General features: G+C 56.8%; 1 protein-coding gene across 1 annotated transcript; it reads left to right on the top strand.

The window, feature by feature from the left end:
- The first annotated feature begins 861 nt into the window (after positions 1–861).
- WNT6 (Wnt family member 6) lies at positions 862–14,168 on the top strand. The gene is made up of 4 exons (XM_016196820.2): positions 862–1,005; positions 10,545–10,765; positions 10,976–11,310; positions 12,859–14,168. The coding sequence occupies exons 1-4, from the start codon at positions 926–928 to the stop codon at positions 13,318–13,320; spliced, it is 1,098 nt and encodes a 365-aa protein (XP_016052306.1). The 5' UTR covers positions 862–925; the 3' UTR covers positions 13,321–14,168.
- Positions 14,169–14,900: the final 732 nt, after the last annotated feature.

The raw sequence follows: 14,900 nt of genomic DNA, 5'->3' as shown, positions 1-14,900 counted from the left end.
TGAACACGGGTTTGAAGAGGCGGGGTGGGGGGGCTGGGGAGCAAGAGTGGAGGCCTAGGGCTCCCTCCTTTTCTCGAGGAGAGGCTGGGAAAGGGGCGCGAGGCACGGAGGCGGGGACGGGTAAGAGATGACCCCCTCCAGAGTCCTCCCGTCCGGACCCTCGAGCTCGACAGACACCCCTCCCCGGAGCACCCAGAGCCCCAGGCGGACTTCATCTCCTGGCCCCCGCTCCAGCATCGCCCTCCGCACCGCCCTCCCCCCCACCCACCCAAACTCCCTCATTCCTGGGAAGTTTTCTCTCTTTACAGTCAACAAACCTGTCAAACGTCTCCTTTCCAGCCCGTCCCCCATTCCTCAGCTCCTCTTCTTCCCCCCCAGCCCTCACCCCGCTCCACCCTACTTCCCCGCCCCTCCTTGCCCCCGACTCCGCGCGACGGCTGGGGGCTCCCATTCCGCGAGAGGGGAGGTGAGGGGGTGAGGCAGGCGGGTCCCGCAGCCACGAGCGCGCTCGGGCCCCGCCCCGGACCCTCGCTCCCGCCCTTCGCGTCGCTCCGCGTCTGCCGCCCCGGGGCTCTAGGCTCCCTCCCGAGAGTCCCGCCGCCTGACTGTCGCAACTGCCACCCCGACAGCCTCCCTGGCCCCCGCCCCTGCCCGGGCCCCGCTCCCCTCCCACCCCCGCCCCCGGCTCTGATTTCTTCTCTCGAGCGAGCTCCGCAGGAGACACAGGCGCTGGCGGCCCCGTCCGCTCTCCGCCTCCGCCGCGCCCTCCTCGCCCGGGATGGGCCCCCCCGCCGCCGCCGGAGCCATCGCCGCCCGGCCGCCGCCGCCGGAGCCGCACTCGCGCTGAAGCCCGGGCCTCCGCGCGCACCGGCCGGCCCCGCAGCCTCGCCCCCTGCCCGCACCGGCGGGCGGTAGAGCGGTCACGATGCTGCCGCCCGCGCCCTCCCGCCTCGGGCTGCTGCTGCTGCTGCTCCTGTGTCCCGCGCACGTCGGCGGACTGTGGTGGTGAGTGCTGCATCGGGCGGTCCCGGTGCGGCTCCCGGCGCTCGAGGGTGGGGACCTCGTGACGGATTGCTCCGAACCGCGGTCCCGCAGCCTCCCGGCTCTACCTGCGCCCCGGGGCAGTGCGGGGGAGGTGCGTACCGCTCTCCTGCCGGCCTCCACGGGCTCTTCTGAACCACCCCTTAGGCGGCTCCAACCTACTCCAACCCCGCACCTTCTATTGTATTCCCTCCTCCCGTGTCCTGCGCCCCACCTCCCGCCCGGGGTGAGCGCTCAATCCAGGTCACCAAGGAACGGGGGGGTGGGGGGCCGGATAGCAGAGAGCTACCGGGGAAACGGGGATCTGTAGTTAGAGGTCCGAAGAAGCGTGCGAGGAGGGCTCTGGATTTAGGGGAGGCAGCCTGGATTTGGGGAAAGAGAGGAACTAGGTCGGAAGTCACAGGCAGGTAGAGTCAGACGGCTGCCTCTTCCCCGCCCCACTTTGCCCGCAAATCTACCCACTTCTCTCTGGGCTCCTTCAGCGTGGGCCGTAGCGGCAGGAAAGGGACGGAAAGGGGAAACTGAGTCAAGACCTTGGCTTTCTCCCCCCCCCCCCCCCCCCGAGTTAAGAAGAGGAGGAAAGGCAGGAAAGGGACCCAGGCGCGGGGAACTTGCTGATGGGGGGTCAAAGATAAAGTAAAAGTGCAGCTCAGGAGGTGCGGGGAACCGGGAAGGGTCCGGTGGGCGGGAGGGAGGCTTGGCCTACGAAGGGGTGAGCACGTCTTTCCAAAAGTGGCCCTAGCCAGAGCAGACACCTCGGCAGCGAAGGCTGCAGGAACTTCGGGTTTGGGGTGCCGGAGCAGGGGCTAGGAAGGCGGGTGCCGAGTCGGGACCGTTCGGGTATCTGGATCCCGCCGACTTTTTTTCCTGCTGAGTCTCCAGAGCAGCAAAAACCATCCCGGAATAGCCTTGGCGTTCGGAGAGGCGGGACTTGGACAGTATCGCTGATGCGTCAGCCAATCCTAAGAAGGCAGGGTCTTGTCTATTTGCATATCGCCGCGTTATTGGCTGGATTCTCTCCATTCCGCTCCTCCCCCATCCCGGGATTTGGACGGGGGGGGGGGGGGCGAGCAGGCGGATCCGTCTCCTCTGGGAGATGGAGAGAAGGGTGCCCACACGGGGAGCTGCTGGCCGAGGTCTCTCCTCCGTGGTGCGGGAGAGCGTCCCTCGGGGGTGTCAGTGAGCGGGCAGGTCGAGGACGACCCAGGTCCCGGCTAGGCAACACGCGTCCTTTGATCCTGTTCTAGCAGAATGCAGTAGCAGCTTTGAAAAAGACCTGAGATCTAATCTCCATTCGTTAAGTCTGTGACCTTGGGCAAGTCACTTTTTTTCTGACGTCCCCCAACGTCTCAACCATAACACGGGGAAGCAATCCCCCTATCTGGCAGGCTTGGTAGTAGCATTAGGTGGGATGATCTGCAAAATGATCTGGCATTGGGAGGCACCCCTTAAATGTAAGTTCCCTCCTCCATACCCCAGGTTCTCCTGGCAGAGACCTCATGGGTGCAAAGGGGGATTCGTTTAAGCTTAAAATCCAGGGTCCCACGCAAAGCTTTGTAAAGGGATCTTTTGCTCTCCAAGCACTTTTCTTAACTTTTCCCTTTCTCAGGGTATGGAGACAGGGGTTTCTCCCTGACACTTGTTGCCTTCCCTCCCCTCCCTCTCCATTTGTCCACATTGTTCTTGTCCTTCCAGTTAAAACGACACTTCCTCCATGAAGCTGTCCCTCTGTCTTCCCTCCCTTGCCTCCTCTGTGCTCCCAATACATCCCAAGCATTGGGCAACCACTGCATTTCGACAACCGTCGCCTCTTGTGTCTCTCTTCCCTGGTCCTAGAAGGCAGAGCCTTGCCTTTGGGGCCCTGGAGGCTAAAAGCGCTGGGGACAATTTTATGGAGTGTTGCTGATTGGTTGATTCACCTTTCTGGGATTTGTATCTGTGGGGGTTCCTTTGTTCAGGAGGGGCTGCTGGGTGAGGGCCAAACCAGAAGGAGGGAGACCGGGTCCCTTGGAGACTGACCCTGAAGCTGGGAAGCGAGGAGTGGGGGAGGAGGTGAGGAGGGCAGGTGTGGGAGAACACAGAAGCCTTCATGGCCACAGCTGCAGGGCGAGCAGGGTGAAGAGTGAGGGGCTGGGGTGATAAGGTGTCCAGAGACTGCCTCACTCAGATGCTTCTCAGATAGAACCTGCCTCTCCGCCTGCCTTGGCCCCTTCACCCTGCTCTGTCTGTTTCTGATACTTCATTCCTTTGGTCTGAACCCAGATTCCCTTTCTCAGGATCTTTGACTCTGCTCGCTTACACTCCTGTTCCCACCACACCCATCATTGCCCTCCAAGATCAGGATTAGGCTGGTGGGCCAAACCCAGAATGCCAGGTGGCCTGAGGCCCCTCTTTATTCCACTCCCTACCCCCTGCCCCCCACCCCCAGCTTCATTTTGGCTAGGAGCTTTTTCAGGCCAGGAACTTCCAGGCTGTTCTCTGATGTCTAGGACCTACTTGCTGGCCCTCTTCTCTCTACTTCTCAGAGAATACTGGCCAGGTCAGGGCGCTAGTGGTGGGCCAGAAAGCAGCTAGACCTGCAACAGGCCACTGCAGCCCACTCTGACATTCTGGCAGCAGCCAGACTGGGAACAGAGAGGACCCCAGGATCTCTGAATGACAGGACTGTCCTGATTAGGAAAGGACGGTTCTGGAGGGGAGTGGCCCTGGCCCTGGAATAGGCTCAGGGACCTGGCTCCAGGTTCCAGAGGTTTCTCTCTCACTCCTTTCCCTCTCCCCCTTCTTCCCCTGATGCAATTTATGCTTTCTAAACTCTGCCCCAGCCTCTCTGCCTGTCTCTCACATCTGTAACCCTATCTTTGTGATCTCAGAATCGCAGATTCCAGGACACTGACCAGGCTGTCCTGAGGCCATGTTGACCAGCACATGCTCTGGCTCTGACAGATCCCATCTTGAGAATGAGGCAGAGAGAGAGAGGCTATAGCTTCTTAGTCACCAGCTCCCTTCCACCTGTTCCCTGACCTGCCCTCCCCCCAAGTTCTTCTTAATGCCTGACCCATCTTTACACCTTCAATTGGTGTATGTTGAAAAGAGCTCACTTTCAAAGAGCAGCCAAATCACTTTCCCTTTTTCTCTCTTCCTCTTTCCTCTTTCTTTTTTATGTTTTCCATGAAAGAAACTAACCCTCCGGTTGTTCCACTGGGAAAAACACCACCCAATCTCACGCTGTTCCCCCACCTCACCTTGCCTTTCACCCCCCTCCCTTATAGAAACCGGAGCCACAGGCCTAAGATAGCCTCATATCTGGCCCCATACGAAGGCAAGGAAAAGATGAGGCTTCTTCCCGAAACCCAGGCTTTCCAGCTGTGACCCCCACCCCAGACTGAGCCTGGCCTCCCTTTGCCATCCCATCTTTATCTGGGGCCCCTCACCCTTTGTGGGCAGTCCTGTTGCTGGTCCCAGCCAAGCTCAGGGTGCGGTGGGGATGGGGGTGGGGTGGTCACCCAGCCCCACCCTCCAGGCCTCCCGCCTTGGCAGCTTCCCCCAGGAAGACAATGGGGCTGTGAGCAGAAAAGGGCAGGGGCCAAAGGAGGCTGGCTCAATCTGGGCCAGAGCATGCCCTGAGCCCACCAGAGTCCTGGCACTGTGACACTTCCTGGGGGGTGCAGCCCCCTCCAGGCCCATTCTCATCAGGAGCCAGGAGTTGGTGGGGGGAGGTCAGTGAGAGGCTTGATCACCAGGGCTCAGCGAGGGGGATTCGAATGTGTACTTTGATGAAGAAATGCAGCTGTGGAGGGGACGAGGCCAGGGCGGGGCAGGCAGCCAGGCCGTGGTGAGACTGGCAGCAGGGCACCCAGCCAGCCAGAGCAGGAGGCATTCAGGGAACACAGAATCCTGTTCCTGGGGCTGGGGGAAGAGTCTTCTAGCTTGCACCCTCTTTCCTGCCTGCAGTGGGATGGGAGGAGACCTTAGGTGCTTCCCCTGCACTGCCTGAGAGGGAGCTGAGGGAGGGAAAGTTTGCTGGGAGGGTTCTTCCATTTTCCACCTGGCCTCTTTGACTGGTTCCTCCAGCTCTGAGCTCTCCATTTAATTCAGAAATTAGACCAAGAAAGAACTTGGAGGTCATCTGGTCCCATCTTCTCACAGTAAGAAGTCCAGCAAACCCCAGGGATAAGAGGTGGCCCAAGGCCACACAGAATGCATGAGTCCACCTCCTGTTGAGAATCTAACCCCGGGTACCACGGGGGGGGGGTGGGAGTCAGGAAAGGGGTACTGGGCCTTCCACAGGCTCCTTCTTCTCCCCCACCCCCACCTCCACATGGGTGCTCCCCACCTCAGTATGGGAGAGCAGAAGGCACAGATTGTCCTCAGGGGATCCAGTAGGAGGTTCAATGTGTCTACTCTTTGGCCTCCCACAGCCCTGATCAATAGGAAGCCCTCTTGTGTGGTGAAGTCCATCAGGGAAAGGAAAGCCCCTGCCCCTCCCAAAAGGAATGGGACGGAGAGCAGTGGGAGGAGGTAGGAGGGGCAGTGTCCAGGACAGGGCAGAGGGAACCAAATTGGGGTAGGGCAGGGGAGTAGAATAGGGTGGCTGGTGGGTGGTGGGGAGGCAGGGGTTAATGGAGCTGGGGCATCACTGGCTTTGATGTGGTGGTTGGGGTGGGAGTAGGGACTGGGGGAGGGGGAGCAGTAATTAGGGAGTTAGACAGAGCAGGACAGGACAGGCGGGCGGGCACAGGCCCGGGCCCAGCCGCCTCCGCAGCAGTCAGGCAACATTTTTCTGCCCCTTCTCCACCACCCACCTCCCCCACCCCCGAGCAGCCCCCACCCACAGCCCCAGGGTTCAGGGCTCCCTCTGCTGGCTCCTGCAGGTGAGGGTCAGATGAGGGACCCTGAGGGGGCGGGGTATGTGGGAAAAGTAGAGAAGCTGGCTGTGAGACCTTTCAGAAGAGGCTGGGCATCAGAATGGTCTGCGATCCCCTTGGCCTCAATAATCCACCCAGAAGTGCTCACTGGGGAAGGAGGGTAGGAGTCCTGGAGAGTCCTCTGGCCCATGGGCAGGGTTGGTAGAAGAGGAGACACGTGGACCCAGCCTGAGATGTGCAAGTTGGAGAAAAGAGAGTTCTCAGGAGTCCACAAATATCGCCTGCACTTCTACTGTTTGCCCTGCTCTGTGTGGGCCAAGAGATGAAAAAGGGTGTGAATGGCAAAACAAAAGTCATTTGTGGAAGCCTACTCTCTGGACGGGCTCTTTTCATATGCCACCTTGGAAGTAGGCAGGTGTTATTATTTGCTTCCATTTCACAGTTGCAGAAACAGGCTCAGAAGGTTAAGTCTCATCAGTTATTCAGCAAACACTAAATGCCAGCTTCACATGCTAAGGATTTGCTCTGCGTTGTAGAACAAGCCAGCGGCAGAGCCCAGATCCAAATCCATGTCTGCTGGGTCCCTAGAGTCCTGAGTGTGCTCTGCTACTGACATGATGCTTCCTCATGAGATCTTTGCCTTCAATGACTTTCCAGTCTAATTGGAGAGATAGACAAGAAAACATGACAAAACAATTATGCCACTGGCAGGATAACAAGCACCGCCCCCCCCCCCCCCATGAGTGACAGGTAGAATGGTGTAGAGGGAGAAGGTCAGTGGGGCCTGGGGCCCAGAGGCAGCACCATAAGGCAAGGGGGAATCTAAGGCAAGCTTGGAGAGGTGCTGGGTAAGATTTTGATGACTTAGAGTGTAGAGAGGATCTGGCTCTGAGTCCAGCAATTTAGCGGGATAACCTGGGATGACTGCAGAGTTAGCCAACCCTGCCAGGAGTAAGGGCTGTGTGGAAGATGGCAGGTGAGGCCACCTAATGTCTTCTGATACCTCTGGTGACCATTTTCATCTGGCCTTTTGGTGTTTAAAATAGCTAAGTTTCTTGTGATGGGACCCCTCCACTGAGTGGCCAGCATTGGTCACCTCCCTTCTCAGATTGTTCATCTGTACAAGGGGGGTCAGGTTGGTGGAGCTGGACTGCATGATTCCTGGTGTTCTCTTAGGCCCTGTGACTCTGGAAAAGGAAAGGTAGGTTGGGCCAGAACCTGGGCCCTCCAGGGCAGGATCTACAGATGTTGCCCTGGGAGGAAGATCTTGATGCAGGCCAAGCCAGTTAGAATGGCTAACCCTAACCCTAGGCTTGTCCCTTCTTGTCTGCATACTGATTTCTTTTAAAACTAGCTTCATTGTTTTTATGCCCAGGAATGTCTTCTTGATTAGGATCTCAGACCCTACATATTCTATATTACATATTTCTTACCACCATTGTGCTCCAGTGCCCAAAGCATGCAGATGTTCCCAAAAGGGTACAGCTTCTGTGGGCTGATCCCAGGACAGTGCTGACTCAGAGGCACCAACAGCAGAGTTCATTCCCTAAGGAAGCAGAAGGGAAGGAAGGAGGGTGAAGGAAGAGGAGAGATGGGGGAGTTATTTTTTGATGTGGAGTCAAGTGTTAAGGTTAGAGGGGGTATGCAAGCCTTTCATGCTAACTCCTCATGTTTCTGAAACCCAGAGAGGGAACTGATTTGCCCAGAGTGGCTCAGCTCACCCAGAGCTGACAAAGACCAGGGTACTGAAGTGAGGCTCAGTGTTTTGCCCAATGCCCCCCTGCCACTCATTTTCTGGAGTCCCCTTTCCTGAGACTTGAGAATGAGAGTGAGGACAGGAGGGCAGGGAGCAAACTGGTCCCTTGGGATTCTGGCTGCTACTACTGCCCATCCCTTCCCCTGACCAGCTTGTAAACAAGTCTAGTTCCCAGGCAGCCAGGAATCCTTCTGAGTCCTCTATCTCTAGCCCCTGGGAAACAGATAAAGTCAAGAGATTTTTGCTTTGCTCCCCTGCATACCCCCTCCCTGTCCTGGGGCAGAAGGAGGGAGAGGATAGGGATGGGGCAGAGCAACCTTGGGAAGATAAGGCCAGTCGACCTTGGGAAAGTAGGGAGTTAGCAGAAGGCAGGGTTGGGGAGGGGACTGGGGAACTTAATAACATGGGGGGGGTGTTGATTGTGCAGAACCCCAGACTCCTAGGTGGAGTCCTGGACATGTGGGTAGCAGGAGAGGACCTGGACAGCCTAGGGAGGCCTGCTTCCCTGCCTCTGAATCCAGTGGGAGAAATAAAATGTTTATGGAAAGTAAACAGGAGTCGTGAAATGACATGTGGACAGGGGCTGGGCTCAAGTGAGGATCTTCTCCTTAGATGACTCATTTGTTCATTCAAAAACATGTATTATAATGGTATTCATTGTAGTATCATAGTAATTGTTCATAATATGCAAAATTTTCATAAAAATTGAAGGGAAATATGAATTAAGCACCTAAAAACCTGCCTAGCAGACAAAAGAAAATGAAGGTCCTCGCTCTCAGCTTGCCTATAGTCTTATCTACTGACCCCATGTAACCAGGCCAGAAGCTGCCTCATATTATTTTTGTAATGAGGTGAAATATATGGGTAGAGGTGGGGATAGATAGATAGATAGATAGATAGATAGATAGATAGATAGATACCAACTCTTGAAGGTCACAGGGCCACTGGGAGGCAGCTTGGCTGACCTATGCTTGGCCTACTCCCCACTGCTCCATCCTCACTTCTCCGGGCTGGGGAAGGGTTGGGGCTGGGCCCTCCCAGGCTACAGTTGGAATGCAGTGATGGCAGGTCCTAAGCATGGAGGAGGGAAGGTCTGGACCAGCGATTTTAACCTTTTTCATCTCGTGGCACATAAACTAACTACTAAAATTCTGCAGCACACCAAAAATTTGCCAATCCAAAGAAAGGAAAAAAAAAAAGTCTAATTCTGATTCAATCACACCGGATGGCTATTGTTGGGTTGGCTGGTGTCATTTTTTGTTTGACAATCTAAGGAAAAACAGGTCAGTGCCCCTGGCTCAATAGTCAGGTATTGCATACTTTAAAGATTCTTGCAGCACACGGCTGAAAATCGCTGGTCTGCTTGGACAGGGGTGATAACTATGACCTGTAGGATGGTGGAGGTGGTGGTGGTGGTGGTGGTGGTGGTGGTGGTGGTGGTGGTGTGAGTGTGTGGTAGGAGACCTTAAAGGGCTGAGCTTATACATCTTCCTGCAGCACCTCTTCAAGCATCTCACTCCTCAGCCTTAAGTTCTACCTTAAGACCTACATTCCCCTTGCTGCTATTTAAGCCCATTACATTTCATTGTTGTTGGGCCAGAACATGCCTGCGAAGCCTGTACTTGTGGAGCAAACGGGGACAGTGGGGGTGGATGTGCACTAAAGCTAAACTGGAAAGAGGCCACCTTAACCTTTGGCACCGATCTACCACCATTTTCCTCCACATTTTCTATCTCCTGGTGCCACTTCTCTCTCCCCGCCCAGAGGCTTTTTCTGCCCTCTGCTGAAGGGTTTCTGAGTGGTCTCAAATTACCCTCAGCTCCAAGTGCTCAACTCACTCATTCCCACAAGGCAGGGATGCCAGTTAAGCATTCAAATAAGAGCAATCTGATGAAAGCCCTTCCACCCAGGTGTGAACACCCAGCCAAATTAACCTTCACGGGCCTGGTATGGGAACCAAATGGTAGCTCTCTTGTCAGAATGAAGGCTGGGAATGGAGGGATTTCTGAAATTGTATGGAACTTCCCATGAGGTCTTTAGCCACCCTCTCAGTGTTCCCCTTCTCCAATCAGTTATGTCACCCCAATGAACAGGGCTTGGCTTGCTGCCATCCTGCTCTGGAAAGGCCACAGTTCCTAGAGCAGGAAAAGGGTCACTGTTATCTGCTTTGCAGTGCTTCAGAGCCTCAGTCTCCAGCTCCTTCTCCTGCTCTCCAGTTCAGTGAAACAGAATCTCAGGGTAGGAGGGCCCACCTTAGAGATCAAAGCCCATCTTCCCATTTTACAGAAGGAGAAACTTGGGCTAGAGAGGGAGTGTGACTTTCCTCAGAGGCTCCATTCCCCAGACATTCTAACATCTAATGGCTTTCTATATCCCTTGGAATTGCCCAGGCTTTTCTAGCATCAGGGCTATTCAGCTGACACATAGCCAGCTTGTGGTCCATTAAGACCAGATCTTTTTCTAAAGATCTTTAGTATCTATACATAATTTCTTTTCTTTGATGACCTTCTTGATGTTCCTTCTGTTAATTTCTTCCCTGTCTCCCTTTGGGCTAGGCCTGTTGAATTTCAGTCTTGGCCTACCTGGTGCCAGCTGCCTTCACCTTGAGCCAAAATCATATAACGATTTATTAATAAAGATGTGCATGGAGGGATAATTCTTACTCTATAGTGATTTCAGTCTAGGCTCTAGTTAAAAGGGAAAGCAGACATGGATGAAATGGTAAGAGAACCAGAGAGAAGGATCTCAGTCTTAGTTGGTGATGGTGGGAGGCACATCTGAGCTTCTGGCTGTGGGCTGAGCGGGGTGGGGGACGGGTTTCCCTCTCTGCCATCCCCAACCCTTGGAGTTACACCCCTGACCTGCTGTGTTTTGCTTCCCAGGGCAGTGGGCAGCCCCTTGGTCATGGACCCTACGAGCATCTGCAGGAAGGCCCGGAGGCTGGCAGGGCGGCAGGCTGAGCTGTGCCAGGAGGAGCCGGAAGTGGTGGCTGAGTTAGCACGGGGTGCCCGGCTTGGGGTCCGAGAGTGCCAGTTCCAGTTCCGCTTCCGCCGCTGGAACTGCTCCAGCCACAGCAAGGCCTTTGGGCGCATCCTGCAGCAGGGTCAGTGCGGGGAGGGGACCTGGGGCTCAGGGGAGAGGGTGGAGGTTTGGGGAGGCTGCCTGGGCCCCACCTCTCCCACGGATCTTTGGGCACTCTGCCCTGACCCTGTCTTCCAGCCCCACCCAGCCCCAGGCCTCACTGGCCCGCCCACCGCAGTCCCCCGGGACTCAGCCTCGGTGCTGCGCTGACTGCCCCTCCCTGTCCCCACAGACATCCGGGAGACGGCCTTCGTCTTTGCCATCACGGCTGCGGGCGCCAGCCACGCAGTCACGCAGGCCTGCTCCATGGGCGAGCTGCTGCAGTGTGGCTGCCAGGCGCCCCGCAGGCGGGCCCCCCCGCGACCCCCCGCCCTGCCAGGCACCCTGGGGCCCCCTGGCTTTGTGGGCTCCCCGGAGGGCAGCGCAGTCTGGGAGTGGGGGGGCTGCGGGGACGATGTGGACTTCGGGGATGAGAAGTCCCGGCTGTTCATGGACGCGCGGCACAAGCGGGGGAGCGGAGACATCCGAGCGCTGGTGCAACTTCACAACAACGAGGCCGGCCGGCTGGTGAGTGCGCAGGGAGTGGAAGGGCGTGTGTGCACCAGCGTGGAGATGCGCGTTTGTCAGTGGGTGCGGGAGAGGTGAGTGCGAGTGTGGGCGGGTGGATGTAGGAGCACATTGTGGAAGTGTGTGAGGAAGTGAGGGTGGAGGAGGCTGTTAATGTGCGGGAGCCAGTATGGCCTGGGGGCCAGCGGGGAAGGTTGGCTGGGGGCCTGGATGGGCATGTGGAGGTGAGGTTGCAGGCCTGGAAGATGGACTCACTTGGGAGGCCTGAGGGCCTGGGGCAGGGTAAGGAGAGGTCGCCCAGGGGAGAGGACTCATTCACGGCTTTTAGGGACCCCAGGCAGAGAGAGCATACTTCTGAAACAGGACAGGTGGGTAAAGACTGGGGTGGGTAGAGCTGTGGCTTCAAGGGCAGGGACAAGAGGATGGAGACAAAGGTCAGGGATGAAAGGAAGGACAGAAGCTGGGGCAAAGATATGGGGTCCCGAGGTGGGGGGGCCAGGAGATGTGAGGGAGGCCTGGAAAGGAGCTGGACCAAGGGGCAATGGGCTAGATCCTGATGGAGGCGGGAGAGGGCTCAGGTAGAAACCAGGAAAGCTGTGACTGAGTCTGGGCTCTTGTCAACTGGCTGCCCAGCAACCCTAGAGCAGGCCCTGCCCAGGCCCTGGCAGCTTCTCCCATTCCCTCTGCAATGAGGAGGCCCCAGGAGCTCCTGTTTAGGGACAAGAGAGCTGTCTGGATCAGATGTTTCCAGGGGGAAGGAGAGAACCTGAGAGGGGGGGCTGGACACAAATGTCTGTGGATCAGATTGGCTGCTGGACACTGAGCTTCCAGAGATGATCGTCCTAGGTCATTTGACCCCATACATCTCTAGTGGGGTTTTGACTCTTAGACACAAATAGCAAATAAAGGGCAGACTCCTGGGTTCCAGCTCTCAGGAGTGCATCCACAGTGGGCCCTAAGCCTCAGACCTAGGGTGCTCTAGGGGCGTCCCCACACACATTCTGTGTCCTCTGCAGTTTGGGCCTGAGGCATTGGGCAGGGGGTAAGAGGGAGCCCAGAGAGGAATGTCCCGACAGGTCCACATACCTGTCAGAGAGGGCTGGGGAAGGATGGTGGAGACAGACGCCCGAGGAGCGGGCTGTGCACCTCCACTCAGCCCTACCTGGGGCCTTGAGGGTTGGCAGGAGGGAGAAGGTGCGACAGCCACCACCGACGCCTCCCCTGCTCCAGGGAGAATCTCAGCCCTGCTGTCCATTCTACTTTCTCCCATCCCCTGGCTTTGGACCCCGGAGCCTCTGTGCCACATTCTGTCCCCCACTCCCCACTTCTAATTCTCTGTCCTTGTCACTCTTACCCTCCTGGGCTGTCGCTTCCTTGATTTCCTCCTCCCCACTTTGCCCTCTCCTTTGGTGGTGGTGGGGGGGGTTTGTCTTTCCTCTCTGCCGTCCACTACCCCCGCCCTCATTTTCCGTCTGTCGGTCCTCTGGGCCTTTCCGCGCTCCGCGCTCCTGGTCGGTCTCCATCGGCCTGCTCCTCTGCTCCCTGCAGGCCGTGCGGAGCCACACGCGCACCGAGTGCAAGTGCCACGGACTGTCGGGCTCCTGCGCTCTGCGCACCTGCTGGCAGAAGCTGCCCCCGTTCCGCGAGGTGGGCGCGGAGCTGCTCGAGCGCTTCCACGGCGCCTCGCGTGTCATGGGCACCAACGATGGCAAGGCTCTGCTGCCCGCCGTCCGCAGTCTCAAGCCGCCCAGCCGCGCTGACCTACTCTACGTCGCCGACTCGCCCGACTTCTGCGCCCCCAACCGGCGCACAGGCTCTCCCGGGACGCGCGGCCGCGCCTGCAACAGCAGTGCCCTGGACCTCAGCGGCTGCGACCTGCTGTGCTGTGGCCGCGGGCACCGCCAGGAGAGCGTGCAGCTCGAAGAGAACTGCCTGTGCCGTTTCCACTGGTGCTGCGTAGTGCAGTGCCACCAGTGCCTCGTGCGCAAGGAGCTCAGCCTCTGCCTCTGACCCGCCGCGCGGCTCTCCGAACTGCGCGCAGAACCACCTCTCTGTACCTGCGACCTCTGGGCTCCAGCAGGGGGCGCTGCCCTGGCCCAGCTTACCCTTGCAAAAGTCCATCTCCCAGGCCTCTGGAAACAGGCAGTGAGGCTGGAGATAGACGCACGTCCAGGAAGGCGCAGGGCATCGGAGTGCCCCCCCCGAGGTGCTTTAGGGGGTTCTGGGGGAGACTAGACACTCCAGGGAGTCCTCTAGTTCTCTCTCCTTGGCCCCTAGATGGAAACCAAAGAGCCCTTCTCTAGATCTCTGGATGCGGGGCTCCTCAGAACTGCTGGCCGTGTGTTGGGTGGGTACGTTTAGTATCAATAAAGGTATTTAAACCAATAGGACTGGGCCCACAGTTTGGGAGGGGGGCTGGTCTCCTGCGAGTTGTCATGGGGCCAGACTCTGGAAGGAATGTCTAAAGGGAGATGGTTTGATAGAACTAGCAATTCAGAGCTCCTCAGTCTGGGTCCCTATCTTCCCTCCTATGGGGCTGAGCTCTCGCAACCATGGTGAAGAGTGCCAAGTCTCCTTGGCATTCTTCTTGCTCACTCTTGTCACACACCTAGGGCCTGGATCTCCAAGCTGGGAAGAGTAGCAATCCCTCTTTAAAGAAGCAGGCTCCTGAGAGGGTCTGGGGGAAGCGGACCGGAAGCCTCTGTTGGTGTACTCAGCTCATTCAGCTCTCATCAAAATTCTAGGGCTGTGGGACACCTTCATCTGCCCTTCTGTTTCTGTGATCCCTGGGGGATTTGTGGGTAGACTTATAGGGCCACCCAAGCCCATAGGATTAAAGCACTTTATGAACTGTAGAATGTGATGAAATATGTTATTAGTAACATCACACTTAACATTGAAACTAACTTCACCCCCATTAACACTGAAAAGACTGCTCAGAACAGCATTTCTAATTACACTTGGAGGGAGGCAAACAAAAGTTGTTCCAAGGTTTCTCCTGGCACACAACTACATTTCCTTCCTTCTGGTTCTTTCTCAGGAAGCTGATGGTGAGTGTGGAGGGAAGAGAGGAAGAGTTTGGGGATCTGGGTTCTCCAGAGCTGAATCTCATGCTCCCCTCTTCCTCCAGGAAGAGCAGGGGAGGGAATAGCCAAAAGGCTGGGATTCACAGCCCCCAATTTTCTCATAGTCCCCATCGAGGTATGTGGGGCAAAGCAAGACCTTTGGGTCTGAAGCTGGTGCTGCTGCTGCTTAGAAGTTTATAGTATAGATCATGTGAGTTTCAGTTTCTTTACCTATATAATGGGAATATCATCCCGTTTCAGTTTCCATTGCTGCATAACAAACAGCCCCACCATAACTACTTCTCATGATCCTTTAGGTGAGGAATTTGTCAAAATTTAGCTTGGTGGTTCTACTCCTTACAGCAGAACTATTGGCTGTGGTCATTCACTTGACTGTACTCCACTGGTGGCTGGGCCAGGCTGGACACTCCAAGAGCCTTCTCTCATATACGTCTAGTGCCTCAGAGCTTCTCCAGTGGCCTCCTTCTTTCCAAGTGCCTAGCTTGAGCTTCCTCACAGCATGGT

Source organism: Miniopterus natalensis, chromosome 8 (assembly GCF_054644295.1).
Source record: "Miniopterus natalensis isolate mMinNat1 chromosome 8, mMinNat1.hap1, whole genome shotgun sequence".
NCBI lineage: Eukaryota > Metazoa > Chordata > Mammalia > Chiroptera > Miniopteridae > Miniopterus > Miniopterus natalensis.
Note: the sequence above shows the minus strand (reverse complement) of the source record. Positions and strands in the feature narration are given on the sequence as shown.